The 27816-nt window shown below is 41.3% G+C and overlaps 2 protein-coding genes across 5 annotated transcripts in view; one reads left to right on the plus strand and one right to left on the minus strand.

The window, feature by feature from the left end:
• GRIP1 (glutamate receptor interacting protein 1) overlaps window positions 1–27816 on the minus strand; it is a 473319-nt gene that overhangs the window by 68303 nt on the left and 377200 nt on the right. For all 3 annotated transcript variants that reach the window (XM_055579837.1, XM_055579830.1, XM_055579839.1), the window contains 3 exons: window positions 20085–20165; window positions 8458–8527; window positions 6689–6834 (listed from right to left, as the gene is read on the minus strand). In XM_055579837.1, the coding sequence (XP_055435812.1) occupies window positions 6689–6834; window positions 8458–8527; window positions 20085–20165 (297 nt within the window). The remainder of the gene's footprint in view (window positions 1–6688; window positions 6835–8457; window positions 8528–20084; window positions 20166–27816) is intronic.
• LOC129651150 (uncharacterized) overlaps window positions 1131–27816 on the plus strand; it is a 40635-nt gene continuing 13949 nt past the window's right edge. The window contains exons 1-2 of one of the 2 annotated variants that reach the window (XM_055579850.1): window positions 1708–3134; window positions 4743–4874. In XM_055579850.1, coding sequence (XP_055435825.1) covers window positions 2131–2940 — 810 coding nt within the window. In that variant the 5' untranslated portion in view covers window positions 1708–2130 and the 3' untranslated portion in view covers window positions 2941–3134; window positions 4743–4874. Of the gene's footprint in view, window positions 3135–4742; window positions 4875–27816 lie in introns of those variants that run through there. The other variant, XM_055579857.1, reaches the window with a different exon arrangement.

A 27816-nucleotide genomic window follows, 5' to 3' on the forward strand; every position in this document is an offset into this window, starting at 1 on the left:
ATGCTTGTTAGGAGAGAAATGCAAATGTTGGTGAGGAAAATCAGTTGCTTGTGAAATAACTAGAAGAAATCTGTGCATATTTTTAAAGGTTCATTATAAAGTGTATTTGGATATAATTATCCTTACCAGTGGTAGTGATGGATGTAACTACCAACTTGTTTTGGCTCTGAATAGTACTCACAAACACATGGCCTGATGTGACCGTGAACTCTGGATCTAGAGGATTAGATTCCAGGAGATTGCAGGACATTGACAACTGCTCATTATTGGTTGGGATGAAATTATTCAGTAGAAACTCTCTTAACCATCTCCCTTTAACCAATTTACTGGATTCATTGTGACTCTCCATCCTCTTTGTAAAATATACCGACCAATGCCATTGAATGATTCAGAACAATGTTTCCCTTTGTATCAATAGCACCCTATGTACCTCTGTTTCTGCTACCAATGGAGTCAAAGTGAAGTGAAGTGAAGTTGCTCAGTCGTGTCTGACTCTTTGCAACCCCATGGACTGCAGCCTACCAGGCTCCTCCCATGGGATTTTCCACGCAAGAGTACTGGAGTGGGTTGCCATTTCCTTCTCCAGAGGATCTTCCCCACCCGGGGATCGAACCTGGGTCTCCTGCATTGTAGGCAGACACTGTACCATCTGAGCCATATATGTATACAACTGAGTCAAAAGCTTAACATTTAGAGTCAATTAGGTTTATTCCCAAGCCTGTTTCTGCTGGTTTCACTTGTTATTTTAACTGTATAATTTGATGAATCTTATATAACCTATGAAATATGAGTATATTGGAACTATGAAAAAGTAAAATGCTTTGGAAAGATTCAATAAGGGGGATTATTGGGCAAAAATCAACTAATAATTAAATAGAGGGAAAACTTGAAAACATTAGGGAGATAAAAATCTAGTTGGAGTAAGCTTTCAGATTGCTTTAAGTTCTTTAAATTCTCACTGTATTAAAGCAAAACAACACCACCTCCCCCACCTCAAACCTAGAAATCTTAAACTGTGTACTATGGGTATGACTTAGGCAAACAAGTTGAAAGATTTATAACTATAGTCAGCAGAAAGTATTGGCTTCACCCATAAGATCGGTACCTTTTTAAATTAAATGTTTGATATAACCTCATTGTTAACACTAGCAAGCGGGTACTCTTTCTGCCCCCTTCTGATGCCTATGTCAGAAGCTTTCTCTATCTCCTTTATACTTTAATAAAACTTTATTACACAAAAGCTCTGAGCGATCAAGCCTCGTCTCTGGACCCGGATTGAATTCTTCTCCTCCGGGGGCCAAGAATCCCGGTGTATTTGCGTGATTCAACAACAACCTTTCATCTTGGGGGCTCGTCCGGGATGCTTCAGGACAAGATGGGAGCTAACAATTTCAGCCTCACTCCTTTGAACTGTATCCTGAAAAACTGGGATAGATTTGATCCCCAGGGCTTAAAGAAGACACACCTGGTCTTCCTATGTGATACTGCATGGCCAGGGTATCCACTGGAGGACGGCGAACGGTGGCCAGTTGGAGGGTCTCTTAAGTATAACACTGTTCTACAATTAGACCGGTTCTGTAAGGAACAAGGGAAATGGGTAGAAGTAGCATATGTGTTGCCCTTTTTCTCTCTGTGAAATATGCCAGACTTATGTCCTAAGGGTATATATTTGGGTGTGAAACCTTCAGCTCCCTCCTGTCCTCTTACTTTGCCCCCATACGAGGGACTCCAAACTGGGATTCAAACTGCCCACATGGAGGTCCAAACAACTCCTGTCTCAGTACGACCTCAGACTACTCTGGTTTCAGTAGAAACTCAGACCATCGAAGTAAGAGATGAGATGGAGGACAGGAGACAAAGAGAAGAGGAAAAACAGGTTTCTCCAATCTATCCCTGGGATCATATGTGCAGAGCAGCCAGAGAGACTGAGGAACAGCCACACAAGCTGTTGCCTCTTTATGAAACACCCACCGGGAGAAATAATCAGTCTGTGAGAGTTAATAAGCCTTTTTCTTATCAAGAAATACAAAGAATCAAGGAGGATCTGGAGACTATTTAGAGGACCCAGAAAAATATATTAGAGCTTTTAAAGGTGTTACTCTGCTTTATGACCTCACTTGGAAGGATGTGATGTATATCTTGGGACAAACGCTGACTCCCGAGTCAAAGACTCAAGTTTTGGGAAAAGCGGTTGCTTATGGAGATGAATGGCTTGGTAATGAATCAGTAGGGAAGAGGGAGAACGAGATAGCGGCCCTCCCCACTGGGAATCAGGCGGTCCCAACTATAGAACCAGACTGGGACTACAACACAGCTAAAAGAAGATTGGATCAGAGTCATTTTGTTAGATGTATTCTTGAAGGACTTAGGCAGACGCGTTCTAAGCCTTTAAACTATGGCAAATTGGCAGACACAGAACAGGAGGAGAAAGAAGCTCCTGGTAAATTCCTAGATAGACTGAGAGAAGGCCTTCGCAGATTCACTGAGATTGATCCTGAAAGTGAAGAGGGAAAAGTGATCTTAAAGGATAGATTTCTCACTCAGTCGGCTCCAGATATCCGCTGTAAGCTATTAAAACAGGCATATGGACCAAATCAGCCTTTAGATACTCTGTTACAACTGGCTCAGACAGTCTATTATGGTAGGGAATATGAGGAAAAGAAAGAAAGGCAAAAAAAGACAAAGGAAAAGGCGGAAGCCTTCGCCATGGCTATGAAAAACGTTCTTAAAGAGCCTGAGAAAAATGCCCAGAGGGGCCCAGGTGAAAAGAGATGGGCTTGCTATTACTGTGGAAAGGAGGGGCACCTCAAGCGGGATTGCCCTCAGGCATCTAAGCCGCCCCCGGCTCCATGTCCGGTCTGCAAAGGACCACACTGGAAGAGAGACTGCCCCCAGAGGCGTAGGTCTCCGGGGTCGGACTCTCAAGACAATCAGGACTGAAGGTGCCCGGGGGTCCCCACACAAGCTCCCGTCCTAATTACACCTGAGGAACCCCGGGTATTAATAATTGTGGGGGGCCAATCCGTCGATTTCCTTTTAGATACTGGGGCAACTTATTCTGTGCTTACTGAAGCCCCTGGCCCACTTTCTTCCCGATCCGCTTCCGTAATGGGACTGTCTGGACGAGCCAAAAGGTATTATTTCAGTTATTCTTTATCTTGCAACTGGGATTCTGTGCTGTTTTCACACGAGTTTATGATCGTGCCAGAATCTCCCTCACCCCTTTTGGGACAGGATATACTGAGCCAGGTCCATGCTTCTGTTTTCATGAATATGGAGCCCTCCCTTTCTCTCTCTTTAGTTAAACAAAATGTAAATCCTAGAGTATGGGCTGATGGAAAATCTGTGCGTCAAGCACAAAATGCTATTCCTGTAGTTGTTAAGCTCAAAGACCCACACGTATTTCCACATAAGAAGCAGTATCCACTGAAACCTGAAGTTAAGGAAGGTTTAAAACCCATCATCAAAAACTTAAAGGAGCAGGGACTGTTAATTCCCTGTAACAGTCCTTGCAACACTCCTATTTTGGGTATAAAGAAATCGAATGGTAAATGGAGACTAGTTCAAGATTTACGAATAATAAATGAGGCTGTAGTTCCTTTACACCCCCGTGGTGCCTAATCCTTATACTCTATTGTCTGAAATTCCTGAACAGGCCAAATACTTCTCAGTAATTGATTTAAAGGATGCCTTCTATTCAGTGTCTTTGGCAGAAGAAAGCCAATTTCTATTTGCCTTTGAAGACCCTACACAGCCAGCTTCTCAGTTAACCTGAACAGTTTTGCCCCAGGGATTTCGTGACAGTCCTTACTTATTTGGACAAAGTTGGTCACGGGATCTACAAAACTTTAATAGCTCTGAAGCAGTGGTGTTACTATATGTAGATGATATTTTGCTCTGTGCTGGGACAGAGGAAGCTTGTTCGCAAGCCTCAGAAGATTTCTTAAATTTTCTGGCAGACTGTGGTTACAAGGCATCAAGAGAAAAGGCTCAGCTTTGTCAACAATTGGTTAGATATCTGGGCCTAATCATATCAGAAGGGACTAGGGCCATAGGCCCTGAGAGAATTAAACCGATACTAAATCACCCCCTACCTATGACTTTAAGACAATTGAGAGGATTTTTGGGAATCACAGGTTACTGTCGCATTTGGATTCCTGGTTACGGGGAACTTGCCCGGCCTTTATATAAACTTATAGCTGAAACTCAGCAGGCCCAAACCGACAAACTGGTTTGGTCTCCAGAAACTCAAAAGGCTTTTAAGGTTCTTCAGACTGCTCTCCTGCAAGCTCCAGCTCTGAGCTTGCCCACAGGGTCAGAATTTAATTTGTTTGTCACTGAAAGAAAAGGTGTGGCATTGGGAGTTTTGACACAACCCCAAGGGCCTCACCAGCAACCTATTGCTTATTTAAGCAGAGAATTAGATGTAGTTTCACGTGGGTGGCCCCACTGCCTAAGAGTAATTGGGGCAGCGGCTTTATTAGCACCTGAAGCTTTAAAAATAATTAATGGACGAAACCTTACTGTACTGACTTCTCATGATGTGAGTGAAATCTTAAATTCTAGGGTTAATATTTGGATGACAGACAGTAGGCTTCTTAAGTATCAGTCATTGTTGTTAGAAGGACCAGTAACTAAGCTTAAAGTTTGTGAAAATTTAAATCTTGCCACTTTCCTTCCTGAGAAGGAAAATGAAACACCTGATCACGATTGTTCTCAATTCCTAACTTTAAACTATGCAGCTCGGGAGGATCTAAAGGATAAACTGCTGGGTCTGTGGAGCGCTCCCCTCTTAGTCAGTGGAAGGCTTCCCGTGGTGGACATCCCCACTTCAAGGAAAAGACTTTCTCTAAGTCTGTGAATACCTTCGACAACAATCACATGCTATGCCTCTTCTTCATCTGATGACATTTACCAACCCTAAAATGGACTGGTGCAACACTTTGCACTTTAACTATGGACATAATGTGACTTTTAATTTCGATTTTAACTTGTTTTAATGACTGTTGCCTGCATCTGTAATTGTATAACTGGATTTGTTTCTAGCCGCATGAAAGCTTTTAAGTTACAAATGGTTGCTCAAACTCCTGCTACTGCTGTAGCTTCCTCCAGCTACTATTTGGGGCCCCTTGATCAGATATCCTCAATATGAGGATTAGGAGAATATGTTGCCTCACCAATTTAGGGACAACGCCCCTTGTCAGCTCGGAAGTAGTTATGGAACGAGAACGACGCCTCTTTTCCCTAGGCAACATAATTCTCCTAAAAGAAAAGGGGGGGAATGAGAGAGTCAGTTCCTAGGCAAGTTGATAGGGAGTCTAGGGGTCCCCAAGGAGACAGGGGTCTGGAATTCTCAAGGAGGAAGAAAGGACAAGCTTTTTTTCTTTCTCCACATTCCTTAGGATTATTTAACAATAATGTATCCTGCCTAAGGACAGTCTTTGGATTCAACCTTTTGTTATCTTAAAATGTTAATTATGGGAGTAGACCTGGTTTTTACAAGGATGTATCTTGCCTGAGGACAGTGTTACCTTAAGATGTAAATTATGGGAGTGGGTCTGATGAGGTCTTTGCAACCTCCAGACATTCTTTGGATTATATAACCTCATTGTTAACACTAGCAAGCGCGTACTCTTTCTGCCCCCTTCTGATGCCTATGTCAGAAGCTTTCTCTATCTCCTTTATACTTTAATAAAACTTTATTACACACACACACACACAAAATTAAATGTTTATGTTATAGATACATGTCACTTTTTAGAAATCCCAATGTTAGTTGACTCTTGTTTTGATTAGCTTGGGTTCTTATCCAAATCAGATAAAAGGGCATCTGCAGGTGACTGCTCAGATTACTGAGTCTTGGCCACAGCAGCATCAAAATGAAGTTTGCTAGAAATGATAGTCTCAGTCCCCACCTGGGGTTAGCGCTCAGGGACTGTGTTTTAACAAGGTCTTCAGGTGATCTGAGGCCTTCTCAAGTTTGAGAAGCACTGCACCCCTGTATTCACACATTACTCGAAGCACTCAAGATGGATATAGCCCTTTAAGAAAGGACATGGCACAAGACTCATCAGGAATCATAAAAAGTCCCTTTTTATTTTGACTCAGCCATTCTATTATTTAGGAATATTTCCTAAAGAAATAATTCAAAAGAAGAAACGTTGAATAAAGATATCTACACATGAAAATATCCATTATTGTGCCACCTACAGTAATGAAAGAAATGGGAGCAATCTAAGAGAGAAGAAAAGAAAGGTGAATAAACTATGGGCAGTAAATTAAAATAGCTGTTAAGGATTTGTAAAGTGGTACCATCTATATATAGCTACATAAAAAATAGAACATGCACTGAAGTTATTATTATGTAATATAACATCAACTAGAAAATGATTATTTCTATTCTATTAGGGTGGTATCGGGTGATGATTTACTTTTCATCTTTAAAAATTATTTTAATACAGCTGTAACATTTATATAATGTAAATATCTTAATTACATCATTAAAAAACCCTATTATTTAAAATTCAAACTACACTGTTAACGCCCAATTTAAAGACCCTCTTAACTATAGAAAACACTGCTGCAATGTCACTAGCCAGCTGTTGTATGTAAAATATCAAGATCTAATATCTTTGGTGACAGACGGGCAGTTAGAGAAATCAGTCTTAACTGCGGAGGTGATCAATACCTGAATTATCTTCATCTTTGCGGATTTTGAGCTTCACCAGGTCTTCACACTGCTGGAGGATCTGCACTGCATCTTCCATGGAACAGTTGTCCAGCCGGATGTTATCTATGGCTAGTAACTTATCCCCAAGTTCCAAGGTTCCTGTTCTGTTAGTAAAGGCATAGCAAATGCATGCTTAATGATGAACACTTAACTAGGTTATTTAAAAGGCATTCAGCATAAAGTAGCATTATGGTAGTCTTTAGTGGAAATATGATTCTTCAACTTTGAAAAATTGCGTTTTATTGACATATCCCCTTTCTCCAGTCTTATTGTGGATGACTGCTGGGACATTCAATTGCAGATTATTAAGAAACATTTTTATTCTACTTTCTGTAATTAGATCAGGACAACCCTTTAAGTGTCACTCAGGAATTCTGAGGTTCCCAGGAAGGTGTGTAATGAGCCTGGGTTTACACGGCCCTGGCGTCCTTAGGCTTCTTTGCGTTGTTGCACCACCTTTGGTCCTTGGCTCCAGATATAGGAGAGGGTAGAGGGAGTGAGGGGAGTCAGGTGGGATGGGCTTAGGGGAGGTCAGGGTTTTGGTGTCTCTGCATTTCCACCTGCACCAGGGAACTCACTGTGGCTGCAGTGGGAGAAAAGGTGAACTGGAAAATGGCCACTGAGGGTCCCATACTGGTTATGGACTGCTGCAGGTCTTGAAAGTTTTTAAGGTCTATCATGAGATTTGAAAAACAATGAGAATGTATATTTGCTTATAGGTGCTTCTATATGTATATGCACACATATTTGTAAGGAAGATTATGTTTTGCTAAGAACCATCCTTTATGCATTATATCTATGATTCCGATTGCTAACTGCTTCCTAGTCTCCACTCTCCCTTTCCTTCTTCTGGGTCATCCCCTAAAGATGCACATGCCAGACTCTCTGGGCACCACTCCTGCTCCCCTCTAGGGTTGGAAAATCACAACAACCAGAGCAAGCTGGAAAGGACAGGCAGATGTGCTTCTCTAGCCCTGTGTTGCCTGCCTACCTGCCAACTGCTGTATGAGAAACTAACTATTTATGAGTTTCCTTATCACAGGATCTGAACCTATACCTACATACCTAAACTAATGCCCTTCCTACTTTTTGAGTATTAAAATGTTCCTCTAATGAATGACTGTAACAATAGATGAGATTTGTAAAATCCTTAACTGAAAAAGAAAAAGAAAGTTAATAGTCTTACATCAATATTCCTAATCAATTAAAAATATTTTGGTCTGTGAAATTAAAAGTTTGAGAGTCCTTGGATCAAAGGTCCAAGGTCAATGGATCAAATAGGAGACATACACATTGTTTGAGGCTCAAGGGAGGATGTTGGCTTGACTAGGGAGGACGTTCTAGCATCTAGTAAAACTCTCCCCAAATCTATTATTTGCATGTGAGGTGACTCTCATAATTGGGGCCACTTTCAGTTTTTTAGCTGGAAAAGTGAAGGGTGGAAGATGATCAGTGAAGGAAAGGCTATGTTTGACTCATGAAAGACCCTAAAAAGCATCTTTAGGTGATGGTTATCTGCACTACGTGCAAAAATAAAGTGACATTGAGGAAAAGCTCTACATGCCATTGACATTAGGGATGTCAAATATGATCAATTAATTGTGGCTGCCTGGAAAATACTGAGAATACCATGGCCCATTAACAAGGTTGTCTCATGTGTGGAAGAAGTCATTCCTGCTGTAATTAAGAAATACCTTGGGATGAACCAGTAAATCCATCTTTCTTACCTGTGTGCCACACTGCCTTTCTTGATATCTGATATAACCAAGGGGTCTCCTGGTTTTCTACTGGATGGTGCTGTAATAATGAGGATAGAACAGTCACACCTTTATATTCATGATTCACCCATTACTGTACAAGTCTCATTTTATAGCAACTGTTAGTACAAGCTCAATTTGTATGCAAAGCAAAGAGAATCAGTAAATGAATTTAAAAATGTGCACATTATCCCTTCTTGATACAAAAATATGTTTGTGTTAAAGTACTTAGAAACTTAAAAATGCAAGCAAAGTTATTTTAAATTTGCAACTGGAGAAAGCAAGTGAAAAGCTGTCCATCAGGATTAAATCTGTTTCAATCTGTGATTCTCAGCAGAGTGAAGTGAAGGACGAAGAGTCCAACAGTACAGTATTAAAAGCAATTAGGGGCTCCCCATAGACAGAGGAGCCTGGTAGGCTGCAGTCCATGGGGTCGCTAAGAGTCGGACGCGACTGAGGGACTTCCCTTTCCCTTTTCACTTTCATACATTGGAGAAGGAAATGGCAACCCACTCCAGTGTTCTTGCCTGGAGAATCCCAGGGACAGGGGAGCCTGGTGGGCTGCCGTCCATGGGGTCATACAGAGTCGGACACGACTGAAGTGACTTAGCAGCAGCAGCAGCTTGATGATACTTACATGTAATCCCTTCTCCCACCCCTTCTTTCACTCCTTACCAGCGAGGAGATGCCACTCTTTTATGGGACCCTGTCATACTACTCAAGTGTACTGTGTGGAAAGTGGGTGAGAATCACTGATGTAAATTTTTTTTCCCCAAGAAGGAAATCTTCTGCTAGATAGACTGTAAATCCTAAAGTTTTGTTCACAAATTCATACCTAGAGTGCTCCGAAAATGTTCAGAAATGTGAACTGATTCTATATATTTTTATATACATTTATATTCTAAACATGTACATGTAACTTTTACTGAGTTTAAAACTATTATTCTGAACAGGGGTCAGTTATGGGCTTATAGCTTTTCTTATGAATATTTCTATTTGGTGATAATGAAATAATAATAATGAAAAGTAATTAGGAATTAGTCTTAGAATTAAGCCTCAAAATGAATTACAATACATGTAAGAACAAAAGTATCATCTTGACCTAGAAAATTTACATTTAATTTAGGAATTTGATGATTAAAATGAACCATACCAACATTTGTAAACAACAATATGCCTCCAAGAGGAGATGTTTTGCCAACATTGAAGCCTGGAGTGATTTCCTTTTAAGGATCATTAAAAGGCCCCTAAAGTAAGATTTTATTATAAACAGTCAATCACCGCATAATAATCGTAGAACCATATCATATCCCATAATCCCATATGAATCCCAGGAAAATGTTTATGCACAAGAACAGATGGTTTAATATCTCAACACATCATTGAAAGAAAAAGCGAACACATATACCAATACCTTACCCACTGAGTTAGTCCACAGTAAATGTTAATGGGACTTCATCCATTCATTATTCTTAGCTTCTAGCAAAGAATGCAAAACATTCTGTTCACTATAATTAATTCATGATTTAAACCTCTACTCAACGATTTGCTATAATTTCACCAGAGAAATATAAACACTCAGCAGTTTTACTCATGTTATATTTCAGAACAGCAAATTGTTCTGGGCATAGAGCACAAAAACAAAAACTTTTGACCAGTAAATACAGCTTTCCTACCATCTGCCAATGAATTTATACAGTATTTTCCCAAGCCTTAGTGACCGTCAAAGAGCATTTGATAGTTCCTTTGGTTGTTTGAAAAATTCATGGTCCACTGAAATGGGCTAAAACAAAACAATAATATAGGCAACAAAAATACATCAAATTCATCTCTGTCATCCTTCTAACAGAGGAAAATAACACTGACCTCTGGACAAACCCACACAGTTTTTCAGAGAGGTTTGAAACTTCAAATGATCTACAGACATGTATTGGAGAAGGCAATGGCAAATCCAGTACTCTTGCCTGGCAAATCCCATGGACGGAGGAGCTGGGTAGGCTGCAGTCCATGGGGTCGCGAAGAGTTGGACATGACTGAGCGACTTCCCTTTCACTTTTGACTTTAATGCATTGGAGAAGGCAATGGCAACCCACTCCAGTGTTCTTGCCTGGAGAATCCCAGGGACGGGGGAGCCTGGTGGGCTGCCGTCTATGGGGTCGCACAGAGTCGGACACGACTGAAGCGACTTAGCCACAGCAGCAGCAGACATGTATGGAGGCCATTTCATGTTTACTACCTTCTTCTGTTTCTCTTTTAATCAAGTTCCAACTTGAGGTTTGAAAGGTTCATCAGGGTGGATGTCCACTGGAGTGATGAAACTGAACCCAGAAGCGGGTCCAAATCTGTAAGAGCCCCTGACCCTGTCACTACCATGCTTACTATGCACGTTTAAAGGTGGCCAGGGATTTGGGGCTTTGAGGGCTCAGTCATGGTTTGTACACCCTAGCACCATGCTTTTTCTTTTTAAAAAATTTTATTGAAGTATAGTTGATTTACAATGTTGTATTAATTTCTGCTATATAGCAAAGTGATTCAGTTATACATATATGCACATTTTTTCTCAATATTCTTTTCCATTACGGCTTATCACAGGATGGTAAATATTGTTCCCTGGGCTATACAGTAGGACCTAAGTTTATTCATCCTATATATGAAAGCTTACATCTGCTAACCCCAACCTCCCATTCCATCCCTTCCCCAGCGCTCTCCCCACTCGGCAACGACCAGTCTGTTTTCTATGTCCATGAGTCTGTTTCTATTTCATAATAGGTTCATTTGTATCATATTTTAGATTCTATATATAAAGTGATATTGGGCTTTCCAGGTGGCACTGGTGTTAAAGAACCTGCCTGCTAAAGCAGGTTAGGCTTAAGACATGCTGGCTCGATCCCTGGGTTGGGAAGGTTCCTTGGAGAAGGGAATGGCAATCAATTCCAGTATTCTTGCCTGGAGAATCCCATGGACAGAGGATCCTGGCGGGGTACAGTTCATAGAGTCACACAGAGTCGGACATGACTGAAGCGACTTAGCACGGCACATAAAGTGATATCATATCAGTTCAGTTCAGTCCCTCAGTTGTGTCCGACTCTTTGTGATCCCATGGACTGCAGCATGCCAAGCTTCCCTGTCCATCACCAACTCCCAGAACTTGCTCAAACTCATGTCCATTGAGTCAGTGACGCCATCCAACAATCTCATCTGTCTTTCTTGGCCCATGGAAGCCAACCAAAATCTAAGCTTTTACAAGGTTATAAATCAAAATACTAAGGACAACCAGTCACAAGTAGCCAAGTAGGGTTTATAGCCAATCAAATCATTGCCTTTCTTTGCCTCCAATCTTCCTGTATATGTCTATCTCCAGACTCCTGTTCAGAGAGCATTCCTAACTTCTTCTGGTTTGACACTGTAAGATATGAATCAGGTTTTTGCTCAAATAGACTCTTAAAATTTTTAATATGCCTTATTTTATCTTTTAACACTTCCCTCTTACATCCTTGAAGCCCTTGCCTCCTGAATCCAATTCTCCCTCCTGGCTTTACGCTTTCAGTGATTGGGACACAGAGGAGCCTGGAGGGCTACAGTCCACGGGGTCACAGAACAGTCAGACGTGGCTTAGGGACTAAACAACAACAACACATTCTCTAATAGCTTCCTCAGGAGGAGCGCTTGGGAGGAGAGTATTTTGAATCCTTCATAGTTGTCTTTGTTTTACTTTCAAATTTGCTAGATGGTGAATTCTAGGCTAGAAATTCCTTTTCTGCAAAACTTTGAAGGCACTCTTCCATTGGTTTCTAGATTCCAGAATTGCTACGGGTTGAGAGGCCTGATGTCATTTTGATTGTTGTTGTTGTTCAGTCGCTCAGTTGTGTCCGACTCTTTGTAACCCATGGACTGAAGCACGCCAGGCTGGACAATAAAAAAGGCTGAGCACCAGGCTTTACTGTCCTTCACTATCTCCCAAAGTTTGCTCAAATATTGTCCAGCTCTCATGTCCCTACATAACTACTGGAAAAACCATCAGTTCAGTTCAGTCGCTCAGTCATGTCCGACTCTTTGCGACCCCGTGAACTGCAGCACGCCAGGCCTCCCTGTCCATCACCAACACCCAGAGTTCACTCAAACCCATGTCCATTGAGTTGGTGATGCCATCCAACCATCTTATCCTCTGTCGTCCCCTTCTCCTCCTGCCCTCAATCTTTCCCAGCATCAGGGTCTTTTCAAATGAGTCAGCTCTTAGCATCAGGTGGCCAAAGTACTGGAGTTTCAGCTTCAGCATCAGTCCTTCCAAAGAATATTCAGGACTGATTTCCTTTAGGATGGACTGGTTGGATCTCCTTGCAGTCAAAGGGACTCTCAAGAGTATTCTCCAACACCACAGTTCAAAAGCATCGATTCTTCGGTGCTCAGTTTTCTTTATAGTCCAACTCTCACATCCATACATGACCACTGGAAAAACCATAGCCTTGACCAGAGGGAGCTTTGTTGACAAAGTAATGTCTCTGCTTTTCAATATGCTATCTAGGTTGGTCATAACTTTCCTTCCAAGGAGTAAGCGTCTTTTAATTTCATGGCTGCAATCACCATCTGCAGTGATTTTGGAGCCCAGAAAAATAAAGTCAGCCACTGTTTCCACTGTTTCCCCATCTATTTGCCATGAAATCATGGGGGCTGGATGCCATGATCTTCGTTTTCTGAATGTTGAGCTTTAAGCCAACTTTTTCACTCTCCTCTTTCACTTTCATCAAGAGGCTTTTGAGTTCCTCTTCACTTTCTGCCATAAGGGTGGTGTCATCTGCATATCTGAGGTTATTGATATTTCTTCTGGCAATCTTGATTCCAGTTTGTGCTTCATCCAGCCTGGCATTTTGCATGATGTACTCTGCATATAACTTAAATAAGCTGGGTGACAATATACAGCTTTGATGTACTCCTTTCCCAATTTGGAACCAGTCCATTGTTCCATGTCCAGTTCTAACTGTTGCTTCTTGACCTACATACAGGTTTCCCAGGAGGCAGGTAAAGTGGTCTGGTATTCCCATCTCTATTTATTGTGTTCTGATACACTGTGTGAAAACATCCCCCAACCCCCACAACCTCCAACCCCAGAAGCCTGTAGGATTGTCTTTTTCTCCCAATGTTTTCAAATCTCATGATGACATGCGTTGGTGTGGGTCTGTTTTCATCCATCCTTTAGGAAACTTATAGCCATCAATTCTAGAAAACTTATGATAATATTTCCTTTTTTTTCCCTTCAATTTTTGGCCACATCACTAGGTATATGGGATCTTAGCTCCCCGACCAGGGATCGCACCTACACTCCCTACAGTGGAAGTGCAGAATCTGAACCAGAAGACCGCCAGGGTAGTCTCTGAAAGTATATCCTTATACTTTTGTCTCCTTTTCTTTTTGTAATGCCCATTATTTGGATATTGTGTTATTTGGGCTCATCTTGTATAATTTTCCTGTCTCTAGTCTTCATTATTTGTTGTTTTGTCCTAATTTCTAGAAATCTTCAACATTATTATCCAGTATTTCTGTTGAACTTTTTTATCTCTGCCATATTCTTACTTTTCGAGAGCTGTTTGTTCCCTGTCTAGTGACTACTGATTAACAGTACTCAGTGCCCCCCATCCATGGATACAGATGATGTTAATGAGTGTTTTTTTGTTTTCTTTTTTAAAGTTTTCTTCTTCTTGCATGTGCTGTTTCTGTGTTTCCTCTTTGTTTTTGGTGATAGTCTTGCATCTTAGATTCTTTCTTCCAAGTGTTTGTGTTTTTCTTAGCTGTCTGTTCACATTACAGATGGCCCTGCACAGTAGCTGTTTGAAAGCTTGGTGCTCCAAAGTGGGGCTCCTGGAGTAACGGTAGTCACTGTAGAGTTCTGGCCAGGTTGTCTCTTTGGGTCAGATGGCCTTGATTCCTCCTTCCGCTCAGAGGGGATTTAGCCTGGCTACCTGGCTTCTTAGAGCTTCAGGGAGAACAGCAGCCTCTGCATTCAGTATTTCACTGGATCTCTGCTTTCAGAGCAGGACTGGGACACTCAGCTATGCCTCCTCAGCCAGAGACCCTCCCTTTCATGTTTTCAAGAGGATAAAATTGGGCTTGCCAGGAATGGGAGGCATGGTTTGTGGTTCTGAGTGGGGGAAGGCATCTAAGGGACTCATTCATTCTTTTCATTTTTTAAGACTTTTTATTTATTTATTTTTGATGTGGACCATTTAAAAAGTCTTTATTGAATTTGTTACCGTACTGTTTCTGTTTTATGTTTTGGTTTTTTGGCTACAAGGCATGTGGAATCTTAGCTCCCTGACCAGGGACTCGACCTGCACCCTTTGCACTGGAAGGAGAAGTCTTAACCATTGGACCACCAGGGAAGTCCTGGGACTCACTGATTCTTAACAGAGGTTCAGTCAGTCCCCTTGTCTTCTTAGCTCTCCCATCCTGATTCCACCACTCAGACTTGTTGGCAGTTCAGAACTCAAATCAAGTTCATTGTCAGCTTTTCCTTCTGCTTCTTTAATCTTTTTCCATCTTCATTGCCACTTCCAAATTTGGTTGTTGTTATCTACTTTTAATTTCCTCTTCTCCTTATGGGTTTTTGCCTCTTGAAAAAACTTATAGTACCATTTTAAAATGACGATATGGGGTAGGAACACAGCTAAATGCATGTGGTCAAGCTCTCATCTATTGACTCCTCAAGTTTTAAAATCACTGGTTGTCTGTCACTGTCAGAAACTGGTTTTTACAGTGAATGTGGCTTCTTTTCTTCTCAAACAGTTGTCGGAAGAGGTAGAAAATGATAGTTCCTATCTTTTGTTTAAAATACTTTTTCTATATCTGAAGATAGGTGAAATCTCTTGAAGTCTGGAGCTAATTAAATGTGAATCATTCCAAGAGCATTCTATAATGTCTAGTCATTCATGGGACTTCCTCTGCTAGTCAAAGGACTTTGCTCAAAGGGCCTGATAAACCGTCCAAACTACACTGGAGACGTAATCACGCACACACACACACTCACACAATCATTCAGTTTTACTTTCATTATAATCATATATCGGAGAAGGCAATGGCACCCCACTCCAGTACTCTTGCCTGGAGAATCCCATGGACGGAGGAGCCTGGTGGGCTGCAATCCATGGGGTTGCTAAGAGTCGGACATGACTGAACAACTTCACTTTCACTTTTCCTTTTCATGCATTGGAGAAGGAAATGGCAGCCCACTCCAGTGTTCTTGCCTGGAGAATCCCAGGGACGGGGGAGCCTGGTGGGCTGCCGTCTATGGGGTCGCACAGAGTTGGAGATGACTGAAGCGACTTAGCAGCAGCAGCAGCAGCAGACATGGCAGAGACAACCAGAGATCTCTGACTGGAAGGGCAGGTGAGCTGTATTGAAAGGTATGGGCTCTGGTTTCTGATTGGCTGAGGTGTCAGAGCTTCAGGATGCTGCTTTGGGTCCCAAACTGCACCCTTCTGCTAGGCTGTTCTGCTTTATTTGCCATTATAAATGACTCCATATTATAGCAATAACATCAATAAAAGTAATGCCTGATGCTAATGTGCTATGAGTGTCTCATCAGGAACTTAAGAAAATTAGTCTAAAACTGCTCACCATATCCAAACTCAGAGGGACTCATTTCTCAGTCAATTAGGTATGAAGAGTGAGCCTTAAGCCAAGTGAGAAGGGTCTGAAGGCATGTCTCCCAAGAAGGAAGCCTGCTTCCCACTACTCAGAGCTTTCACAAGATGCAGATACAGAAAGAGGACCTTGTATAAAGATAGTGAGAAACACCCATGAACCCCTGTAGTGCCTTGGTTTTCCTACCATCCCTAAGTATCTGTATGACAGGAGGGTCCTTTGATTTCCTACTCAGATAGGATAATTATGATTGGCACTAAATTTTGTGAGGTAGTGATTTGTTTAAAATATTTCATGAGGTTCTATGAGGAAAATAAATATCGATTATTATAATAAGTAACTTTCATTATGGTTCACAATGTATTCTGGGCACCTTACACGTAGCAACTTATTTAATCTTCACAATAATGCTACAGAGAATGTACCAAGTACTCCCTGTTATAGACAAAGAAACTCAGTACAGAGAGGTCAAGAGGGTTGGAAAGTGGGGCACTTGGGGCTCTGAGTCCTTGCTAGTCATCATTTTCTACATTCTTGCTTCTTCAGGTCATGCAGTAGCCTTTGCATATACATCTGTATCCCTCATCTCCCTCAGAGGCTCATATCCTGGAGTGCACATGGGTTAGAACAACACTGTGTACAGACAGACTCCTCATTCACCCCCTCAACAAAGACAGGGGTTAAACAAGCACCTTGTGTGTGCCAGGAACTGTGCTAGGCCTTAGGAATTTGCTATTCCATAACAAGGAAACGGATTCCGTTTTTTCCTTTAGCAAATTCTGCTTTCTCAACTGGCAAAATCTGAGTATTTTCTACAGGAAGACACAAACTCAGGATGGTGATGGTTAGTTGTGTAAATGGAGCTGGAGCTCTGGAAGGGCCGATAGGCATGTGTGACAAACTTATGTATCACTTCTCCACCTGGGAACAGCACAGACTTTAGCTTCCATGAGTAGCTTTAGTTCACCACTGTTAACCGTGAATAGCTTTAGCTCACAGCTGCTAAAATTCAGCGAGTTCCTGTGTGGGTTTTGCATTTTTTCATGATTGGTATTAAAATCAGTTTTAGAAGAAGTAATACTTAGAACATATATAACATCATCATAAAGTAAAATTTTATATGGTTCGCTATATGAATAAAATATTTTGTCATTGTGTGTACATGGCTACACCTGAAACAAACTGAACATGAAAAATACTGACTTAAAAAAAAGAATTTATCACAGGATTAGTTTTTAAAGGGATACTCTCCTTTATAGTTAAATTATATTTTTATGTATATTAATTTTTAAGAATAAATCTATTGTAGGTTGCCATATGATCCTGCAATCCTACTGCTGGGCATGTATCTGGACAAAACTCTAATTTGAAAAGATACATCCCTATGTTCATAGCAGCACTATTTACAATAACCAAGACATGGAAACAACCTCAATGTCCACTGATGGATGAATGGATAAAGAGGATGTGGTGCGTATACACAGTGGAATACTGCTGCTGCTGCTGCTGCTGCTAAGTCGCTTCAGTCGTGTCTGACTCTGTGCGACCCCATAGACGGCAGGCCACAAGGCTCCCCCGTCCCTGGGATTCTTCAGGCAAGAACACTGGAGCGGGCTGCCATTTCCTTCTCCAATTCATGAAAGTGAAAAGTGAAAGTGAAGCCGCTCAGTTGTGTCCGACTCTTCGCGACCCCATGGACTGCAGCCCACCAGGCTCCTCCGTCCATGGGATTTTCCAGGCAAGAATACTGGAGTGGGGTGCCATTGCCTTCTCCGGCCCATGAATACTGCTGCTGCTGCTGCTGCTAAGTCGCTTCAGTCATGTCCAACTCTGTGCGACCCCATCTACTCAACCATAAATAAGAATAAAATAATGCCATTTGCAGCTACATGGATGGACCTAGACATTATCATATTAAGTGCAGCAAGTCAGAAAGAGAAAGCAAATACCACATGATATCTCTCATACATGGAATCTAAAATACGACACAAATGAACTTATTGATGAGACAGACTCAAAGATGTGGAGAACACACTTGTGCTTGCCAAGGGGAATGGGGGCTGGGTGAGGGATGGATGGGGAGTTTGGGATTAGCAGGTGCAAGCTATTACATACAGAATGGATAAACAACAAGGCGCTAGTATATAGCACGGACACTATATTCAATACCCCGTGATAAACCATAATGGAAAAGAAAAATAAATAAAGTTGCTCTTCAGAAAAGGAATAAATCTATTGCATTAAAAAAGACCATTCTCTTAAGTAAAATTTGAGAGTAAAATTGAGAGTAAAATAACAGTGTGTCAAAACATGTGGTAACAGAAGCTTCCGAGGAACAGGTGTCTTCTGTATGTGCACCAGTAGTAAGCACTTCTAAGACTCAAAACAGCCTGGGCCTCAGCACTGAGTGTCTTTGCTGAATGAAGGCAGGGGAGGAAAGAACGTGGTGAAGGCAGGGCCTCAGCATGCAGCCAGCAAGCTATGCACTGCCCAACCCCCAGGAGTTCCACGTTCATGGCTAATTAGATGGACTGAATGAATGGAATGGAATAAACACAATAAATGAGAGCAGGGTTAAAGTTACATGGGGCTCACAGAGGCCACCCAGAGCCCCAAGGATTTTCAGAGTAGTAAGTTCTGATGAAGTCTCTCTTAATCTCAGCAAGCAGAGCTGTTGACAGAACAACGGCATACCATCTTTGCTTCGTAATGGATAAACTGAGGGGTTAGCGACCCAGGGGAAAGCACAAATGACTTTAGCGGCACCTAGAACAGGTCTGGAGTCTCCAAAATCCTATTTCATCTTTCTGCTTATGCTACAGAGACACATCACATACATCAGTCCTCCTTTTCTCTCCATTTAAGGGGACTGGGGGAGATACAGGCCCTTGTATATAAGGCTTATTGTTCTTAACATTGATTCCGTGTTATAGTAGCACTATTTTTGGTGCTGCGTTAGGTATGTGTGGTTTATCAGTTATTAAGAAGACTTCCTTTTCAGTGTTAAATTTATACTGTTAGCATTGACTTGGACAGATCCCATTTCATACGACCATTTGAGAACTCTTTATTTGTGCCTTAGCCACTGATGTAACGCTATCTGACAGGCACCTTTATTTAGCCTCATCACGGTCTCCGGTACGGACACCCCTTGGTCACAGATGTTGCTTCTAAGTCTCCTTTGGTCTTCATGAATTAATCATTTCCTTCATTTTCTTGGAGCATTTATGGATGAACTTAGCTTATGGATAGTAAAAGCACAGAAACCTCTATTTCCATTCTATAGAATTCCAATGGGGCTGAAATTTTCAAAGTTGTTTTACCAAAGCAGTTATAAATCTAGAGTCTGAGAAAAAGAGGGAATGAAACACATTTATATGTTCTGCTTTTCTTTTTGGCTTGGATACCCAGGCACCTTGTGCCATGGAGGAATTCAGGAAGTTACTGAAGAAAAAGACATGATTTTATTCTTGCAAATGGATTACAGATGCATAGTGGACAGATGGGAAGACAGTCTCAATAGATTATTGTGAAAACAATCTGCAATATACTAAAATATAGAGAGCCTCTGTGCCTTCATACGCTCATGTAATTATTCATGTGGGGTGTGTGAGTCACATATTATTGGGTACTTACTGTTTGCCAGGGGCTATACTAGGTATATAAATATGTTATTTTATTTAATACTTTGAATAATTTACAAAATGAGGATATTTTGCAGATATCCTTATTTCCATTCAACAGGGGAAGAAACCTAAGACTGAAGAAACCTAGTAACTTGTCCCATTCACACGGCTATTAAGTGTTGGCAAGTGAGTGACTGGCTCCATGCTTTTGTATCTTTAGGTGAAACTTGGCAATGACACTTAAGACGCTGGCCACACCTGTAAACCATTTGACAAGACAACTTGCTAATGTCTCCTTAAAATTCTAAATTAAAAAAAAAAGTCACTTCTACTTACAACTTATGGTTATTCCAAGTTCCACATTGTGTTTCTTAGGGAGCTTTACGTGAAATGTTCCACTACTGGGGATGACAGACTCTGTAATTTCAAAACAAGAAAGAAGGTGTTTATAGAAGAGGAGGAAGAATGGTGCCCCAGTCAATGATAAGGCATCAGGAATACTTGTATCGTCATCATCTGTAGTTAAAGCTGTGAGAACTGATGTAAAATCCCGATAAACTAAGCTTCTGGTAAAGAACAGAAATCCCACCCACAGGCAACAGTGTGTAATTCACAGGAACAATCGAGTTCAGTATCTCTTAAGTGTGATTCAGATAGCATCTCATCAAATTTACCTAGGATGCAAGTTAAAAATATAGATTTCTGAGATATCCCACATCTATGGGATCAGAATTGCTGAAGATAAAGACTAGAAATCTACATTTCAAACATATTCGCCAGGTAATTCTTAGGTATAGTAAAGTTGAAGGACCAACAGTAGTTACGCTCTTTTTTCCCCAGCTTTATTTTTTCCAGAGGTTATTATTCAGCAGATTTTATTTCCTTGGGCTCCAAAATCACTGCAGATGGTGATGGCAGCCATGAAATTAAGACACGCTTGCTCCTTGGAAGAAAAGCCATGACAAACCTAGACAGCATGTTACAAAGCAGAGATATCACTTTGCCGACAAAGGTCACTATACTTACAACTGGTTTTTCCAGTAGTTCATGTACGGATGTGAGAGTTGGACCATAAAAAAGGTGGAGTGCCAAAGAATTGATGCTTTTGAATTGTGGTGTTGGAGAAGACTATTGAGTGTCCCTTGGACAGCAAGGAGATCAAACCAGTCAATCAGTCCTAAAGGAAATCAACCCTGAATATTCACTGGAAGGACTGGTGCTAAAGCTGAAGCTCCAATACTTCGGTTGCCTGATGCAAACAGCCAACTTGTTGGAAAAGACCTTGATGCTGGGAAAGATTGAGGGCAAGAGGAGAAGGGGGCGACAGAAGGTGAGATAATTGTATAGCATCACTGACTCAATGGATATGAGTCTGAGCAAACTCTGAGAGATAGTGAAGGACAGGGAAGCCTGATGTGCTGCACTTCATGGAGTCGCAAAGAGTTGGACATGACTTAGTGACTGAACAACAACAATTATTCAGCAGGTTTTTTGTTTGTTTTTCCATTCATGGCTGGTAGTAATAGATTTCAGGAAAGACTTCAGTTAGCTGTGCTGGCTGTTGACATGGAGGAGGCAGGAGGTACCTTAATTTGTAAGGTCAATCAATGGGTAAAAAGAACACTTAAAGGCGCAATAGTAGGATTGATATTCAAAATATCTCACAACCAGAATGGTCTTGACCACAACCAACTGCACTGAATGCTGAACACAGAGTTGAAACAGGCGGACCCAAGAGGTCCCAGCTGCACCAAAGATGACCCTACTTTCTGGATCATGTGGTGGATTCAGAGAAGAGGAGAATAGGGAGTGCTGGGACAGAGCAAAGGTGGGTTCAGATGTTGGCCAAGCAACAGAGAAGTAAGCTAGCCTAGCAGTAGAGAGGAAAGCACTGTGTACTATTTGACTCTCAGCCCTGTATAGAGCTACTGTGAGTTGACCAGGAATGACTAATTTTTGAAAAGCAAAGAATTGCTACATATTCTTAAATATATTCTTAAAATTCCTTCAACAGTCTGGGACGCCTTCAATTAGAGATGCAGTTAAAATGGAAATAGCCTCTGAAGAGATAATATCTATTCATATTAAGTAGCTAACGACTATGATCCTTTCTGGAAGTTTTAGAAAAAGGTGGGAAGGGCTAGCCAGGAGCAAAGGAAACATAAGCATAAGGGGAAGTTTGTGGGATGGCTCAGTGAAGTTACTTTTTTCTGCTTGATTCTGCCCCAGGGTGGCTCCCCAGCCTGCACACACAGAATTAACTACAGCTGCTGTGATGTGGGTAGAACTACAAGGTCCTCAGGCCCAAGTCCAATTTGTTAATCACATATTTAACACATTTTGAGTCTCTGTAGAGCTGAAAGTTGGGATGGCCCCATAGAAACACAGTAATTCCTTCCTGGTTCTGCCTTAACTTGATCTTTCTGGTCTTCTCTACTTTCCCATGAGGAATCTGGGCAGAAAACCTTTTAGAAGAACCTGGTCTTCTAACTCAGAATAATCACCATAGACAAGCTGGAGAAGACAGTAAAATTTTGATTTCTCTGGGCACTCTGGGCTTCTAAAAATTCATGTGTGAAGGTTTCCCAAACAGCCCTGTTCAGTTTCAGCTGGGGCCACTTGATAAAGGCAAGTCTGCCCTTTCTGGGCCCTTCCTCTCCTCCCAGCTCTTTCCTCACCTCCCAGGCAGCACCTGAGGGAATCTGTTGCCTTCCCCCGCTTCCTCCCTCTCTTCTTAATGCTCCTGGTGGGTCATCTGTGGCTCGGTCAATGTCATAGACCCTGAGCTCCTATCTTTGGCCTTGCTGTCGTCCTCAATGAAGACTCAACTAAGAGGTGCCAGGAAGGAGCAACATACATTTACTTGCTTATTTATTCAAGAGGAATTTGTATCTTTCCCATTTCCCATCTGAGCTAGATAAAATTATTTAGTTGTGTCCAACTCTTTGCGACCCCATGGACTGTACAGTCCATGGAATTCTCCAGGCCAGAACATTGGAGTGGGTAGCCGTTCCATTCTCCAGGGTATCTTCCCAACCCAGGACTGAACCCAGGTCTCCTGTGCTGCAGGTGGATTCTTTACCGCCTCAGCCACCAGGGAAGCCTGTAGATTTCAAGATGACTGGCCAATTTGAATATACTGGGGCAGAAAAAGAGAAATGCAGTTAACTATCGATAGCAACCATCGAGGTGTGCTTTACTCTCTTATTTGGGTGCTACAAGTATCCCAATATTTATTTCTAAAAGATTTCTCAATCTCTTCCTTTCATCACTTTCCTGAGTCTCTGTGAAGGCTAATTGTTATCTTCTTCCCACCACCAAAGGAGAAAGTTTAAGAATCTGGAATTAGCATGCAGACTGGGGGCAAAGAGGGCATTTGGAAGAAGCTCATTTAGACCAAATGCCCCAATAGCTAGGCTGCTATTGGAAGAAGAAGAAAGAAACAAATGTACTTGAGATGTGCAAGGTCTTGGACAGAGCCAGTGGTTGGCCTCAACAGCTCCTGGTTCAAGCCCTTTCTGGGACTGCCTACATTCCTTGTCCCCAAAGGCTGTGAAACACCCATATGCTCCTAGGAAACACCTTTTCCCATCTAAATTAGCTTGTGTGCATTTTCTGTGGCTTGCAACTGAAAGATCTCTTATGAACACGTTGATCCAGTAGAGGAAATAGGATGGGAGCCAAACAGACAGCCCCCACCTAAGTGTTCATGAGTGTAACAGGAATAGCTTATTCTATTACTTGGATAAAGTGTCCCAAATGGTTCCTAAGTAAATGTCCTAGAAGCTTTAGAGGAACAAAAAGCTTCACTATTTATAAAACTCATTTCATGTATGTTTGTTTTAGTGTTGCTGGTTTTATGAAAACATTCTCTGTGAAAGGGGTTGTTGTTCAGTCGCTAAGTAGTATCTGACTCCTTGCAACCCCACGGACTGCAGCACACTGGGCTTCCTGTCCTTCACTATCTCCCAGAGTTTGCTCAAATTCATGTCCACTGAGTTGGTGAAGCTATCTAACCATCTCATCCTCTGCCCCCACTTCTCCTTTTGCCCTCAATCTTTCCCAGCACCAGGGTCTTTTCCAGTGAGTTGGCTCTTTGCATCAGGTGACCAAAGTATTAGAGCTTCATCTTCAGCATCAATCCTTCCAATGAATATTCAGGGTTGATTTCCTTTAGGATTGTCTGGTTTGATTTCCTTGCAGTCCAAGGGACTCTCAAGAGTCTTCTCCGGCACCACAGTTCAAAAGCATCAATTCTTTGCCATTCAGCCTTCTTTACGGTCCAACTCTCATGTACATCCATACATGACTACTGGAAAAACCACAGCTTTAACCGTATGGAGCTTTGTTGGCAAAGTGATGTCTCTGTTCTGCGAAAGGGGTGGGGAATGTATTGTTTGTATATATGTGTCCATGTATGTCTATGACATCTTGCCCAAGATGCTATACAGGGAGTCGTTAATTCATAAGGGCGGAAAACACAGATCTAAATTAGTTACTATAGCAAAATTTTGCTTTACATTTTTAATGCAGGGAATCTTGACCAAGATTAATATTGTTAATGACATGGGAGGAGACATTATCACTTCCTGGAAAACAGTAATGGATGACTTTTGACTTCATAAGATTTGAAATATTTATAATGATGAACAAATATCAACAAATGAATTTCTTTGATCAAGCTGTGGCTTCATTTTAATCTTTAAACGTCAACATGATTTACTTTCTATTTGGTAATTTTTCCCCCATACAATTATTTGTCTGTTAAAGTGAAGGCACATTTAATTTGGGGTTTCTTAAGGAAACGCTAATAAAGAAGAAAAAGAGCCAATATTTGGAGAAACAATAGGTTTAGAAGAAGTAAACAAGATGTTTATTTTCTTAGACTCCCATGTGGTTATTTTGTGCTTCCCTGGTTTTGCTTTATCTTTGTTAATACTATAATTAAAAACACATTTGGGTAAACAAAGACCTCCTTCTTTCCAATTGGTCTGCTCTTTCCGCCCGAAGCATTCATTGTTGGCACAGTAAGATAACCACCACATCATAATTCATCAATCGGGACACCTTGTGAGATTCGAAAAAATAAAGGGACCATAAGGTGGGTAAATGTGAATGTTTAAGTCCCACTCACTCAGAGAAAACCACTGGGAACTCTAGTAATAACGGCAAACATCATTTGATAGAATTTTTCATTGCGGCTTCTTTCAAAGACAAAGCTGTATTTTTTCCAACAAAATAATTTCAACATTAAAGTAGAAACTTCAAGAATTCATGATATTGTACACTGGTATTTAAAAGATAGTACTGAAAAAGGCAAACTGTAAATTGTGCATATGATTATAGCTTTACAAAATTATATGTATGGTAAAGGACTTTTGTAAAGACATATAAAAAGTTTCTGTTTATTAGAGTGATGGGATTATAAGCAACTTTAGCATAAGAAAAATTCCTTTAATGTTACTACAATTTTTTTGGGTGGTGGCGCCCATGCAAAGAGATCAGTTTAGTTCAATTCACTCAGTCGTGTCTGACTCAGGCAAAGTGTACTCACAGTCAAGCTTTTTAACCACTGTCTGTGCCACTTAGGATGTTTATAAAACAGACAGAGGTAATCTCTGAGATCTAGCAGTTTGGGAATTAGTATCTGGGTATGTATCTGAGGAAGAACTGGAAATGGATGGTGGTTCACATCCAGACAATCAGAAGTGAATCGAAAAGGGCAGGGCAGTCTTGAAATAGCTCATATCTCATGCAGTGATATCTTACAAATATTCACGTTCTCAATTGGCTAAAAAAGATTATCTGGATTCCAGCAGTTTCAGTGTATATCAGTAGATTGGTAATGAGTAATTAGAGTGTTTTATTGATGTTCTGATGCTGTGTCTAGGCTCAACAGAAATCAACTAGTGATGTCTGCCATGAGCAATGGAGGAGAGAATGACAGGATGGAAAAATATTTCTCCTGGCCCTATTTTATATCGTTTCTATTCATTTGAAATGGGTTGATTTCTGGGACACTGGAAGACAGGGGAGATGGCTTTAGGTCCATTTTTCCAGTCCCCTATTTAGCAAGTTGGAATTAAGCAAAGTGGGTTTAATAGTTGTTCAGTCACTGTCAGACTCTTTGCCACTCTAAGGATTGCAGCACATTAGGCTCCTCTGTCCTCCATTGTCTCCTGGAGTTTGCTCAAATTCATGTCCATTGAGTTGGTGATGCCATCCAACCATCTCATCTTCTGCCACTCCCTTCTCCTTTTGCCTTCAATCTTTCCCAGCATCAGGGTCTTTTCTAATGAGTCAGCTCTTTGCACCACGCGGCCAAAGTATTGGAGCTTCAGCTTCAGCATCAGTCCTTCCAATGAATATTCATAGTTCCTGTTTTTTAGGAGCTTAAACCTAAGCTAAACCTAAAAACCTAACCTTTAATTAACACATATATACTTATATTTGTATATACATTATATATATAATGGATTAGACAAATATATATAATGGATTACATAAATAATGAACAAATACTGAGGATACACATAAAATAAAGACACATGTATAGCACAAGTAAATACTTAGTGAATATTGCTATGCAGAAAGTCAGCTGCGCTGGCCATTCCATTACTGGAATGTAGTGAGTAGATGCTGCTCAACATCCCACAGTGCACAGGATAAGCATCTCCATTCAACAAACAATGTCAGTAGGGCAGAAGCTCAGAAATCCTGCTCTTTCATGCTAGGAACCTTAATATCTCTGTAAAGAGGCAGTGTAATACTATATATATAAAGACAGGTGCAAGTCAACAGACCCAGGATTTATCTAACATTCACTTTGCTCTATGACCTTGAGTTTCTGCCCTTGAATCTCAATTTTCCCTTCTCAAATAAATGAAGGTATTGGATTACAATAGTTTTCCCATTATAAATGTTCTACGATTATAGTAAATACATTTTGGGGCCACTTGCAAACTAGACCCTCAATGTATCTGACTGATCCTTACAAGGTCTTTTACTGACTGTTGGCCACTATGGACAAGAAAGGGAAGATGCTACACCTAGCCTGTGCCAATAGATGCTCTCTTTTGGGAATTTGAAATTAAAACTGGCTGGTCCTGTCTGGGCACGTTAGCAAGGATGAAGCAATTATATACAATCAGAAAAAAACTTGAGAAAATCAGAGAAAACTTGTACAAAGGGAGTAGACATGAAGAAACAGAGAGCGCAGGAACCTCAGAGATGCAATTAGTATAAAATCAATTCTTGGTGCAAATTGAAGTTTCTGATCCTAGTCCCTCAGGAGAGCCAACTGTATTTCATTCATTCATCGACCAAATATTGGCCGAGAGCTTCCTAAATTCCAAGCACTATTTTACGTGCTGTGGTATATTCTTAACAAAAGGCACAAAGTCTCAGACATCACAGATAATTCTACTGGAGAAAACAAGACAATAATAATACTTGTATACAACATAACAATAAGTGTGTTATGTATATGACATAACATCAGGGTATGAGAAGGGCCAAGAAGAGCTATAAATCTGGGCAAGGGGACTGAGTGTGATAAATGTTGTGGAAGGCTTCTTTGAGCAATTGATGTTTCAGCAAAGATCTAAGTGAAGTGAGGAAAAGGCAATGGCACCCCACTCTAGTACTTTTGCCTGGAAAATCCCATGGACGGAGGAGCCTGGTAGGCTGCAGTCCATGGGGTCGTGAAGAGTCGGACACGACTGAGCGACTTCACTTTCATTTTTCACTTTCATGCATTGGAGAAGGAAATGGCAACCCACTCCAGTGTTCTTGCCTGGAGAATCCCAGGGACGGGGAGCCTGGTGGGCTGCCGTCTATGGGGTCGCACAGAGTCAGACACAACTGAAGCAACTTAGCAGCAAATGAAGTGAACAAACCATCCAAATATGCTGGGGAAGAGCTGCCCAGGCAGAGGAACAGCAACTACAGAGATTCTTTGATAGGATTGTGCTTGGGTGTCAGGGGCAGCCAGTTCACATGCCTTCCTCATCCCAAGTCCTGCACCCCTTCTGAGAGATTTCACCAAGTAGTGCTCCTCCCATCACAC

The sequence above is a fragment of the Bubalus kerabau genome, chromosome 1 (genome assembly GCF_029407905.1).
Source record: "Bubalus kerabau isolate K-KA32 ecotype Philippines breed swamp buffalo chromosome 1, PCC_UOA_SB_1v2, whole genome shotgun sequence".
NCBI classification, from domain to species: domain Eukaryota; kingdom Metazoa; phylum Chordata; class Mammalia; order Artiodactyla; family Bovidae; genus Bubalus; species Bubalus kerabau.